The 12,260-nt window shown below is 50.3% G+C and overlaps 1 protein-coding gene across 2 annotated transcripts in view; it reads right to left on the bottom strand.

Moving 5' to 3' along the window:
* TMIE (transmembrane inner ear) overlaps positions 1 to 12,260 on the bottom strand; it is a 41,398-nt gene extending 29,138 nt beyond the window's left edge. Inside the window, exons 1-2 of one of the 2 annotated variants that reach the window (XR_012902146.1) lie at positions 11,743 to 12,260; positions 1,528 to 1,723 (exon numbers count right to left, since the gene is read on the bottom strand). Coding sequence is in view for 1 of the 2 variants with exons in the window: in XM_014576869.3 (XP_014432355.2) it covers positions 11,743 to 11,994 (252 nt within the window). In the remaining variant the exon portion in view is untranslated. Of the gene's footprint in view, positions 1 to 1,527; positions 1,724 to 11,742 lie in introns of those variants that run through there. The other variant, XM_014576869.3, reaches the window with a different exon arrangement.

Raw genomic sequence — 12,260 nt, 5'->3', positions numbered from 1 at the left:
GGAAGAACGCAAGTGCAGTGTAGACGTTCCTCAAGTTTTGTCGGAAAAATGGCTTTTTTTCCGACAAAACTCTGTAGTGTAGACATGTCCCTAGTGGGGTTCACTGTCCCATGGTGTGGCACTTAGACCACAGCAAGAGATAAGACCAAGAGACCTCTACAGGAAGGGCTGAGAATTAGCAGGCTTTTAGCTCAGCAGGTACAAGCTTCTATACTTAGCTCCCAAGGTCCCAGGTTCAAATCTGCCTGGTGGCGGTTACACAAACATCACCCTCACGCAGTGCAAAGCTTTCTGGGTGGGTCTCCCTCGTGAGGCTGTGCAGCCCAGCGATGGAGGTGATCTTACAGCAATGAACTGAGGCCCGGTGCTGTGGCTTCATTGAGCATGCTGCTGCCCGCTTGAACCATTTTACAGCCAGTCTCAGCATAGCATGTGGATGGGGCATGTCTGAAAGCCCCGGTTCCTGGAGGCATGTGGTGATATGCTGAGGTTGGAGGCGTGTGGTGATCTGTGCCCCCCAGCGCTGCTTTAAAATGCCAGTGAGGACTCCTTGGGGCAAAGCCCATGACTCTGATAAGGGCGTATGCAGGGGGCAAGGAGAGTTGCAGCCTCTGCCCCCAATCAATAGGGACATAGGACTCCTCTGGGGCTGTGGAGAGGAGGCCAAGTTTCCTGGCCTCAGGCTGAGGGGAGAGACCACAGCTCCTCTAGCTGCTGGGGGCGGGCGAGCGGCCGCCATCTTTGTGGCCACAGCGGGAGAGAGGGACAGCCAGCTCTGCCCCACCTCGGTGCTGTGGGGGAGAGAGGCATTTCCTCCCACCACAGGGGGAAGGGGAGAGGCACCTGTGTTGGTTGCAGAGGAGTGGGGAAGATTGCTCATCCAACAGGAGTGGCGGGTCTCATAGGCATGGGAAGGCATTGCCTCTCCAAACCGCCAGGGGTGGCCCTGCCCCCAGAGCATCTGCTGTAGCACCCAACCTCCAGCGCCCGCCCTCTTCATACTCCAGGGCCAGGAGACTGGGGCTGCGTGCCGCCTCCCTCCTCTTGGTGCTGGAGGGGCGGGGCCTGTGCAGAAGGGGCGGGGTTGGAGGCGGGGCTGAGGGCTTGCTTCCTTTCACTCCTCTCCCACGTCATGGTGGGCATAGATAGCCCGTCTCCAAAAGCTGCTGATTTTTTATTCCTGGCCATTCCCCTGTCATGCTTGTTGGGTACTTGACTATCCAGACCACTGAGCAAGTTGATGAGCAAGTCGGCATGGGATGGGTTTAGCACATGCCGAATTCCCAACATGCCTTCAGAGAAGAAACTGCCCTAGGCATGAAACAAGGGGCGAGGTCTCTGACAGCGGAGGGAAGTCTCTCCACTGGTTATTCCATAGTTTTGATCTGGAATCCAGCGGGAACAGACCCATCACATGACATCCACCTGCCCAAATTCCCATCGAAACTCTGCACCAGGACTGCACGTTCATGCAAACCGGATTAAGATGGGCATGCACCAAAAAAGAATCGAGGCAGCCCCCTCACATTAGACAGAACATTTTAATCAATGGCATGAAGTGCTGCCTCTAAGTTTCTTCCACATTTCTTCCATCAGGGATTTAGATAACGGCATAGCCAGAACCCTGCTGCAGTTTGCTCATGATGCCAAGCTGGGAGGGGTTGCAAGTGCCTTGAAGGAGAGGATGCAATTCAAACCGATCTGGGCAAACTGGAGCAACGGTCTGAAACAAATAGGATGAAATTCAATAAGGACAAATGCAGAGAACTCCATTTAGCAGCTATCAGTTGCACGTGTACCAAATTTGAAGAGGCCGTCTAGGAAGGAGAACTGCAGAAAGGGATCTAGGGGTCATAAGAACATAAGAACGGCCGTACTGGGTCAGACCAAAGGTCCATCTAGCCCAGTAGCCTGTCTGCCGACAGTGGCCAGCACCAGATGCCCCAGAGAGGGTGGACTGAAGACAATGATCAAGCGATTTGTCTCCTGCCATCCTTCTCCAGCCTCTGACAAACAGAGGCCAAGGACACCATTTTATCCCCTAAACCTAGTGAACCACAAGCTAAATATGTGTCATATTTATGTTTCATAGTGAACCACAAGCTAAATATGTGTCATATTCATGTTTCACAGTGAACCACAAGCTAAATATGTGTCAACAGTGTGACACTGCTTCAAAAAAAGCCAACATCATTTTGGGTTGTATTAACAGGAGTGTTGTGAGCAAGACACGAGAAGTCATTCTTCCGCTCTACTCTGCACTGATTAGGCCTCAGTTGGAGTGCTGTGTTCTGGGCACCGCATTTCAAGAAAGATGTGGAGAAACTGGGGAAGGTCCAGAGAAGAGCCACAAAGATGATTCAAGGCCTAGAAAACATGAGCGATGAGGAAAGGCTGAAAGAACTGGGCTTGTTTCATTTGGAAGAGAGAAGACCAAGAAGGGATGTGATAATCATTGAAAGGAGGAAGGAGAAAAATTGTTCTTCTTAACCTCTGAGGCTAGGACAAGAAGCAATGGGCTTAAACTGCAGCAAGGGAGGTTTAGGTATAGGAAAAACTTCCTACCTGTCAGGGTGGTTAAACACTGGAATAAATTGCCTACAGGGGTTGTGGCGTCTCCATCTTTGGAGATATTTAAGAGCAGGTTAGACTGACACCTGTCAGGGATGATCTAGAAGGTGCTCAGTTCTGTCTCCTGAGGGCACTGCCCAGACTTTGCCTAGCGTGGCTTACCGGTGGAATCTTAGCCCTGTAATTCACAACCTCCCTGGCACGGAGAGGCTAAATGTAATTCGGCCTCTAGCTGCAGGTCATGCTTAGAGGGTCACATGGCTCCGTTACAGATCACACTGCTACAGCCAGGGTGGTAACAGAAGGGAGCAGCAGATCATCAATAATTTGTGCTCAGAGATAACTGTGAGGATGCTTTTCAGCAGGAAGTTTCAAGATCTGACAGTGACTTACCCAGGGAGCATGGGGGCTGGGTGGTATAACTGCCTATTTGCCCCGGCCACCAGGGCGGGTCGGGGCCAGGCTGCAACATGTAAGCTTCAGCCCTCTAGGGCTACATCTAGACTGCAGGCTTCTTTGGAAGAAGCTTTTCCGGAAGAGATCTTTAGGAAAAAAAAATTCGAAAGAGAGTGTCTACACAGCCAAAGTGCGATGAAAAAGTGATCTGCTTTTTTGAAAAATAGCATCCACATTGGACATTATCTCGCATTTCACTTGCGATTCCTGTGGACGGAGTGGCCACCAGGGCACCTGACCTTTTTCCGGGAGGCCTCTTCTTTCAAAAAAGCACCCTCTGCTGCGTCCACACACACCTTTTTCCGAAAAAGCTTTTTCAGAAAAAGATTTCTTCCTCGTAGAAAAAGGTTTACCACTGTCAGAAAAACCCCTCTGGTCTTTCGACTTCCTGCTGAAAGAACGCAATAGCAATGTGGATGTAAGTGTCGTTTTTTCTGGAAAAATGGCCGTTTTCCTGAAAAAATTCTGCAGTGTAGACATAACCTGGATGGCCAGGAAGGATTGGGCTGGGGTGGGTGGGGCTTGATTCCAGGGGTGGGGCTTTGGTCAGAAGGGGCGGGGCTGGGGCTTGCCTTCCCCAGCTTGGCCTTCACCCACCACCCATGCCAGGGAGTCAAAAAGCCTATCAATTCTCTCCTCAGTGGCTTCTTACCGGAAACTGTGGGGAAGACTATACTATATTATACTACAGTATGCAGTAGCCAGACACCTCACAGTGCTTACCCGGTGGGGTATCGTTACCCCCTTTTCACAGGCATGTGGGCAGGCTGACAGATCAGTGGAGCCACGCTGATTTACACCAGCTGCGGATCCAGGCCCTTGAGCCAGGATCAGGGCAGGAAATAGGAACCAGGTCTCTTAGTTCTTGCTCCAGCAAGATACGTCACTCGTGTCCACTGCTATATGCATGGGCCTGTTGCGTTTAAAGGTTGCTCACATACCTGAGATTAGGCCTGTGCCGAAGAAAGGCAGGGACCTAGACACTAGATGGCATTGTCTGTGCCCCTTAACGTAGACTGTACGCGTTCACAATCCTGCAAAGCTTCACTTAGAAAGATACAAGGGCTCCTAGAAGGTGCCGTTAAACCACTGACCAACAAAGGGCAAAACCAACTCCCTCCGGATACTCTTCACCATTAACAACCTCCTTCTAAACACCATCCTTGCCCCCACAGATGTCACCTCCCTATACAACAGCATCCCCCCGCCCTCCCTGCCCCAGCGATATCATATCTGCAACTAGAAGATTTGCCCAGATCTCTTCTGTTGGTGCAGTTAATCCACCTGCCTGAGAGACAGCAGCTAAGTCTGTGGGAGAAACTCTTCTGACAACGTGCTTTTTACATGGTGGGATTGGTTGGCACAACCATGGGTATGTCTACACTAGCCCTCTAGTTCGATCTAGGGGAGGCTAATGAGGGCGACCGAAATTGAAAATGAAGCCCGGGATTTAAATATCCCGCGCTTCGTTAGCATGTTCCTGGCCAGTCACCATTTTAGAAATTGACTAGCCCGAAGTAACTGCCCACAGCTACACGCGGCAGTGAAACGGGATTCCGAAATGAAGCCCTAAATCGAATTAGCTTTTAAACCTCATTCCAGAGGAGTTACTTCGGGTTCGTCAATTTCTAAAATGGCGACCGGCCAGGAACATGCTAATGAAGCGCAGGATATTTAAATCTCGTGCTTCATTTGCAATTTCAGTCACTCTCATTAGCCTCCCTAGATTGAACTAGTGGGCTAGTGTAGACGTACCCCATGTCACTAAAGGGTGTGGAGCTGTCAAACCCCTAACGATGTACTTATACTGATACAGGTCTGTAGTGTAGACAAGACCTGAGAGAATCATAGAACACTAGAACTGGAAGGGACCCTGAGAGTCATCAAGTCCAGTCCCCTGCCCTCATGGCAGAACCAAGCACCAGCTAGATCATCCTTGTTAGATGTCTGTCCAGGCTGCTCTTAAATATCTCCAGTGATGGAGACCCCACAACCAACCTAGGACAATTTATTCCAGTGTTTAACCTCCCTGACAGGTAGGAAGTTTTTCCTAATGTCCAACCTCAATCTCCCTTGCTGCAATTAAAGCCCATTGCTTCTCATCCTGTCCTCAGAGGTCAAGGAAAACAATGTTTCTCCTTCCTCCTTGTAACACCCTTTTTAGATACTTGAAAACTACTACCACAGCCCCCCTCCATCTCCTCTTCTCTAAACTAAACGGCCTAGATGGCAGCTAGGCCAACAGAAGAATTTTTCTATTGACCTAATGCTGTCAACGCAAGGGGGTTAGCTCGGCCTAGCTGTATCTCGCAGGGGGCTACGTCTACACTGGCACCTTTTTCCGGAAATGCTTAAAATGGAACAGTTTTCCGTTATAAGTATTTCTGGAAAAAGGCGTCTACATTGGCAGGATGCTTTTCCGGAAAAGCCCTTTTTCTGGAAAAGCGTCCGTGGCCAATGTAGATGCGTTTTTCCGGAAAAAAGCCCCGATCGTCATTTTCGCGATCGGGGCTTTTTTGCGGAAAAGACTACTGTGCTGTCTACACTGGCCCTTTTCCAGAACAGTTTTCCAGAAAAAGGACTTTTGCCCGAGCGGGAGCAGCATAGTTTTTCCGGAAAAGCAGCTGATTTCTTACAGTAGATCGTCAGTGCTTTTCCGGAAATTCAAGGGGCCAGTGTAGACAGCTCGCAGTTTATTCCGGAAAAGCGGCTGCTTTTCCGGAATAAGTGGCCCATTGTAGACACAGCCAGGGGGTGTGCCTTTTTCACACTCCCCAGTGATGTAACTAAGCTGAGGTAAATTTTCACTGTAGCTCAGCCCTCAGGTCCATTAACCCTGCTCTGTCATGGGACAAATCGTAGCTTCAAAACTGTCTGGGAACTTTGGGGTGGCAGTAAAAGAAACACTTGTATTGCTGGACATTTCAAGTTGGGGCCAGTTTTGAATTGGCTGCGTTCTTTAAATGCACGCCGGAACGGCTTGGGAACTTGGAAGCGCGCAGTGTTTGATGCTGCAGAGGGCTTCTTCCTTCTCCGCACATGAAGCTACAGTTCTGCACAGCTGCAACGGACACAGAAGGGAGCGCTTAGGTTGGAGCCGCTCTCAAATTACGCCTCTCCTTGGGCAACAAAAACTGTATCTCAGCCCTTTCCTAATGAAGATGGCCAATTCAGAGCAATTCCCATCGCACTAGGGCTGCTACCTCTCAGGATAGGTAATATTTCTTTTGGCTTCCGTCTCCTCAGAACCACATTCGGTGCTCACACTGAGCACAATAGAATCATAGAAACCCAGGGACGGAAGAGACCTCAGGAGGTCATTGCATCCAGCCCCCTGCTCAGTCTGAGATGTAGGAGCCTAAATTCCTTTGTGGATCCGGCTGGGAGTGGACATTAGAACTTGCAAGAGTTCACTCCAAGAATGTCAGGGCACATCTCAAAACCACTCCACATAGACACTTTAGGGGGGTTGAAGGGACTTACCCAAACACTGAATACCAAACACTTGGGCTGTGTCTACACTGGCCACTTATTCTGGAAAATCAGCTGCTTTTCTGGAATAACTTGCCAGCTGTCTGCACTGGCCCCTTGAATTTCCGGAAAAGCACTGACAATCTACTGTAAAATTGTCAGTGTTTTTCCGGAAAAACTATGCTGCTCCCGTTCGGGCAAAAGTCCTTTTCCAGAAAACTGTTCCAGAAAAGGGCCAGTGTAGACAGCACAGATTTCTTTTCCGCAATAAAGCCCCAATCGTGAAAATGACGATCGGGGCTTTTTTGCGGAAAAGCGTGTCTACATTGGCATGGACACTTTTCCGGAAAAAGTGCTTTTCCGGAAAAGCATCCTGCCAATGTAGACGTGCTTTTTCCGGAAATACTTATAACGGAAAACTGTTCCGTTTTAAGCATTTCCGGAAAAGGGTGCCAGTGTAGACGTAGCCTTGGTGAATTGTCTAACTCTTTGCTGAGATGCAACACCTTCACCCAAGCCAGAGTGTTTCAGGAGGCCTTTCTTGATGCTTCTCTCCATTAGGCTTGAGTTAAACCCACTGTCCAACACTTCAAGCCAGCAATTGGTTTGATGACTCCAAATGTAACACCGACAGGCAGAACCCAAGCTGGGACCTCTGGAGCTTCGTGCATGAGCCTCTACAGGTTGAGCTAAAAGCCAGCTGCCTCTCAGTTAAGGATGCAGAGGAAACTCAATCCAGCTTTCTGTAAGTGGTCTAAGAACATAAGAAGAGACATATTGGGTCAGACCAAAGGTCCATCTAGCCCAGTATCCTGTCTGCTAATAGTGGTCAATACCAGATGCCCCAGAGGGAGTGAACAGAACAGGGAATCATTGTGTAATCCCTTCCCTGTCACCCATTCCCAGCCTCTGACAAACAGAGGCTAGGGACACCTTTCCTACCCATCCTGGCTAACAGCCATTGCTGGACCTAACCTCCATGAATTTATCTAGTTCTTTTTTAACCCTGTTAAAGTCCTGGTCTTCACAACATCCTCTGGCAGGGAGTTCCACAGGTTGACTGTGCGCTGCATGAAGAAAACACGCCACTACGTGGGACAGCACACCACACTCAGCAGGTGCATGAGTTACATACTTTCCCTAGTTGAGAAAACACATTCAGAGCTTCAGAGACACCCTATTTGGAACCCCAGAAGAAAAAGGTCCAGGTCAGAAGCACAAAGGGAGGGACAAAGCCCTGGGCTGGGAGTGGTAAGGCAAATGTGCAAATTAGTGATGCACCCGCAGGCAAAACAGGCGTGATCAGGGAGACACAGGCAGACACAATCGGCTTTTGAGTAGGTGCAGTTGGTCCCAATAAGAGGGTCAGGTAGGGCCAGAGCTTTCTCCAGGCTTATCTGAAGCAAGGCCGTATGGGTTTTCTGTCCCCGTAATAGCAAGAATCTTTTCAAAGTTTACCTGTGGGCGGACCGAAACCCCCCTGGGCATGGCCACCGTCCTGGTATAAATGTGGGCTGACTCCACTGATGTCTGAGAAGTACCTCTGAAACTCTCAGGCGGTTACATGATAGTGACAGTCGTTGAGGCTGGTGTAAATGAAGCTAATCAAGTCAGGGGAGATGTGTTTCATTCACAGCGGTTAATGTGGAGATGTGAATATCCAGAGAGGGGAAATTGCCTTTGTAGTGCATTAACTGGTCACACCTCCTCACAAAATGCTGTGACTTGATTAGTTTCATTTACACAAGCAAGGTCTTCCTTATAGACACCCCGGCTTCTGTAACGTCCCCTCCGATACATCTGATGAAGTGGGTCTTATCCCCGAAAGCGTATGCCCTAATGGAGCTGATCATCTCTAAGGGTGCCTCTACACAGCTGCGTTATTTCGTAATAACGTCCCTTATTCCAAAATAACTATGTGAGCATTTACACAGCTAGCCCGTTATTTCGAAATAATTTCAAAATAGCGGGCAGCTTATTTTGGTGTTCGTTTGTAAACCTCATTCCACGAGGAATAACAACTCTTCCAAAATTGCTATTTCAGATTAGCATTAGTGTGGACGTGCCACTGCTGCTATTTTGAAATCGCTCCTCCCCCAGGCCATTCAAAGTAATTACTCCCCTGTGCTTTCTGGGGCTCTAAATCGAGGTAGTGCATCCACATTAGGGGTGTGTCTAAACTACATGCCTCCATCGACGGCGGCATGTAGATTAGATAGATCGGCAGAGGGAAATGAAACCGCGATTAAAATAATCGCGGCTTCATTTAAATTTAAATGGCTGCCCCGCTCTGCCGATCAGCTGTTTGTCGGCAGATCGGGGTAGTCTGGACGCGCCGCGCCGACAAAGAAGCCTTTCTTGATCGGCACAGGTATGCCTCGTGAAAACCAGGTTTACCTGTGCCGATCAAGAAAGGCTTCTTTGTCGGCGCATCACGTCCAGACTGCCCCGATCTGCCGACAAACAGCTGATCGGCAGAGCGGGGCAGCCATTTAAATTTAAATGAAGCCGTGATTATTTTAATCGCGGCTTCATTTCCCTCTGCCGATCTATCTAATCTACATGCCTCCGTCGACGGAGGCATGTAGTTTAGACACACCCTAGGAGAGCCGGCCTCGGACTCATTTCCAGACTTCCCTGTAGTGTAGATGTGCTACTTTGAAATAAGATGTTTTGAAGCATTTCCAAAGTAATCATGCCATGTAGATGTAGCCTAGACTCTTCGTTGTTTTTCCAGACACAGACTAACACGACCTCCCCGCTGAGGCTTTCCACGGGTCAATGTGCCTCTCTGCCCTGGTCTACACTAGGGATGTTAAAGGACTAGTTGACAAGTCGACTATCAGATAAGCAAATGCTTATCAGATAGTTAGTCAACTAGTCAATTCCTCCCACCCTCCTACCCCCCAACCCCCCACTTGCTGCCTCTATCAGATAGAGGCAGCAAAGGAGGGGGGAAGAGGAGGTACTTCAAAGTGGCAATGCCGCACAGTGGAGCCCAGGATCAGCTGTGTGGTGCTGCTGGGACTCCCCAGCTGACCCCGGTTCTGGGGAAATGCCACACAGAACCTGTGGTCAGCTGGGGACTCCCCAGCTGATCCCGGGTTCCACTGAAATGCCGCACGGAGCCCGGGATCAGCTGGGGAATCCCTAGCTGACCCCAGCTCCATATGGCATTCCAAAGCAAGTCCCTCGCTGACCCCAGGCTCCATGCTGCACTGCCGCTTTGAAATGCACAAGACCCCTCACTGGGGATTCTTGTACATTTCAAAGATGACACCTGCATGCAGCCCAGAGTCAGCAGGACTTCCCCCTGGCCCTGGGCTGCACGCAGAGTTCCTACTGGGGCTCTTGTACATTTCAAAGGAGGAATGCAGACGTGCCTATCAACTAGTCGAGTAGTTGATGGAAATTCCATCGACTACTCAACTAGTCAATTAACCGTTACTTAACATCCTTAGTCTACACTAGGGCTTTATTTTGAAATAACCTCCCGTCGGTCGAATTTCTAAGTGGAACGTCCACTACCCAGTCTGGTTATTTTGAAATCTGTACTCCTGCTTTCCTCGGGGAATCACACTAATAGTTATTTCGAAATAGCGTTAGCGCGGGCTCTTAGATGCCAATGCTTCTAAGTTTGAGGTAGCGCGTTCACATGAACAGAGCCAGCCTTGGACTTATTTCGAGGCGCCCCCATAGTGGGGGGACACGAGTTCCATTTTGTTATTTCAGGAGTTATTATTTCAAATGTAGTTATTTCGAAATAGTTTCCTAGTGTGGACATGCCCTCTGTGACCACACCACAGAGCCAGCATTACAGCCTCCCCAGTGTGGACCTTAGCTCTTGTAGGTCACTCAGAGGTTCCTCGTTCAGACTCTGGTGGAGCGGGTGGCATATCCACCAGAGAAACGGGCTTTCTTTGCCCGCCAGGGACTCTTGAGATTAGGAGGCTGTTGGCACAGACTAGCCAGCGGTGACTGAGAACGGCTAGGCTGGCTGTGGTTGTGCCGGCAGTTATTTTAAGGTTGTCCATTAGGGCAGAACACGCTGTTCCCAACCAACGGTCAGTGATCTCCACGGCTTCCCCGTTGGTAGGCGTGAGCAGTGACTTTTCCTCGGCGTGTTGTCCTCCCTCTCCAGCTGTGTTTGGGGTGGCCTACCCGTGGTACGTGGTACGAGTTTCTCAACCCATGGTACGAGTACCCTGAGGGGAACTCGAGAGAAGTCTAGGAGGTGCGTCAACACAACTGAAATTTGGAGAAAATGGAATTTTTGTTTTAAGTTTTACAGCGTTTTATTACCTTTGTACCTTTTACACCCAAAAATGCCATTGCCTGCCCGGTTACAATTAAGTTGTTTAAACAAATGTGTTGCAATGGTAGAAAAAAATTCTGTGTGTCTGAAAACTGTAGGTACTGGGTGTACTTATAATATTTTTAAAGGGGGTAGTTATCATATGTTTTTAAAGGGGGTACTTTATAAAAAAAAAAGGTTGAGAAACACTGGCCGAGAGGATGAGGAGTTGCCCACAGGGAGCTCTCAGGGCTGTTTGCCCAGGTGAACACCTGGCCAGCAGGAGGCGCTGTGAGCAACCTGAGCTGGATGCAAGGGGATTCCAGGCTGCAGGGCCTATCAGAGAGCCATGGGGCGGCTGCCAGAGCCTCAGAGGCTCTGGAGTGGGGGATTATCCCCTGCCCCTGGGGTGGAAAGAAGCAAATAAGCTGGGGGGTGAATAGTGAAGGGCTCAGAGGGGGGCGACTCGGCTGGCTCCAGAGAAGAGCGAGTGGCCATTCTTAGGGAAAGGGGGAGAGGAAGGCTTGGCTGGGGCCAGTGGGGAGAGAAAGGGTGAAATTGTGTGGGGCGCTGAAGGAAAAGAGGAGAGGATGCCGTGGAGGGAGAGAGAAGGATGGATACAGAAAGATGCTCTTAGCTGCGTCCCTTTGGATGTCCGAGAGGGACTCAGGCAAATCAGGGGTGACCAAGACAGTCAGTCGTAACCTTTCACCACTGGCAAGAAGTTGGTAACTCTTCGTTGACTGTTGGCCACCTTAAATGTACAGCCGTGCCTCTAGCACAGGCCTGCGCCTCAGCCGAGCCAGCCTCGAACTCCTCAGCGCTACCTTAAATCCTCCACGCTGGTCCTCCCTGGGTAACATGTAAGGAGAACCAGAAACCTGCCACCTGCCGCCTGCACCGTCGGACACCCCCCACCCCATCCCCGAGGAGAGGGGCCCCTCTCTTACCTCGATTAACTGGCTCATGGCAGCTCGGGAGTAAGACAGCAGGAAGGCAGAGCCCCTGCGCCAGCAGAGGGGATGCAGTGCCCACGCCATCTTATTTCCTCCGCCTGTCTCTCCCCGGCCTGCTCTGTGGACTGGAGGGGTGATTGATAGCCAGCAGCGCCTCTGGAAGAAGTGGCTATGCGCAGTTCTATTCCGCCCGGGGCCGCCTTGCTTTCCAGGCCGGCAGACGCAGAGCCGGCCCGGGGGAGTCATGAATTAATTAGATCGGTGTCACTTACAGGATGCTTTGGGCGGTGGTGCTTGGAGCTCCAAATTGGCCAGCAAGGTGGTGATCGGCGGCCAGCCCCCACTGCCTGAAGAGGATAGCTATTTGTAGATTTTGCCCCTGCTTCCGAACAGCTGACGGCTGATTCCAGCGCCCCTGCCTTTTTTCTCCCGCCTGCTTGTTAGAATGTCTTTTTGCTGAAGCAGACGGGCAGCACGCCAAGCTGTGTGTAAGCCGGACTGTCGCTAGCTAA

This window comes from Pelodiscus sinensis, chromosome 2 (assembly GCF_049634645.1).
Source record: "Pelodiscus sinensis isolate JC-2024 chromosome 2, ASM4963464v1, whole genome shotgun sequence".
Lineage (NCBI taxonomy): Eukaryota > Metazoa > Chordata > Testudines > Trionychidae > Pelodiscus > Pelodiscus sinensis.
Note: the sequence above shows the minus strand (reverse complement) of the source record. Positions and strands in the feature narration are given on the sequence as shown.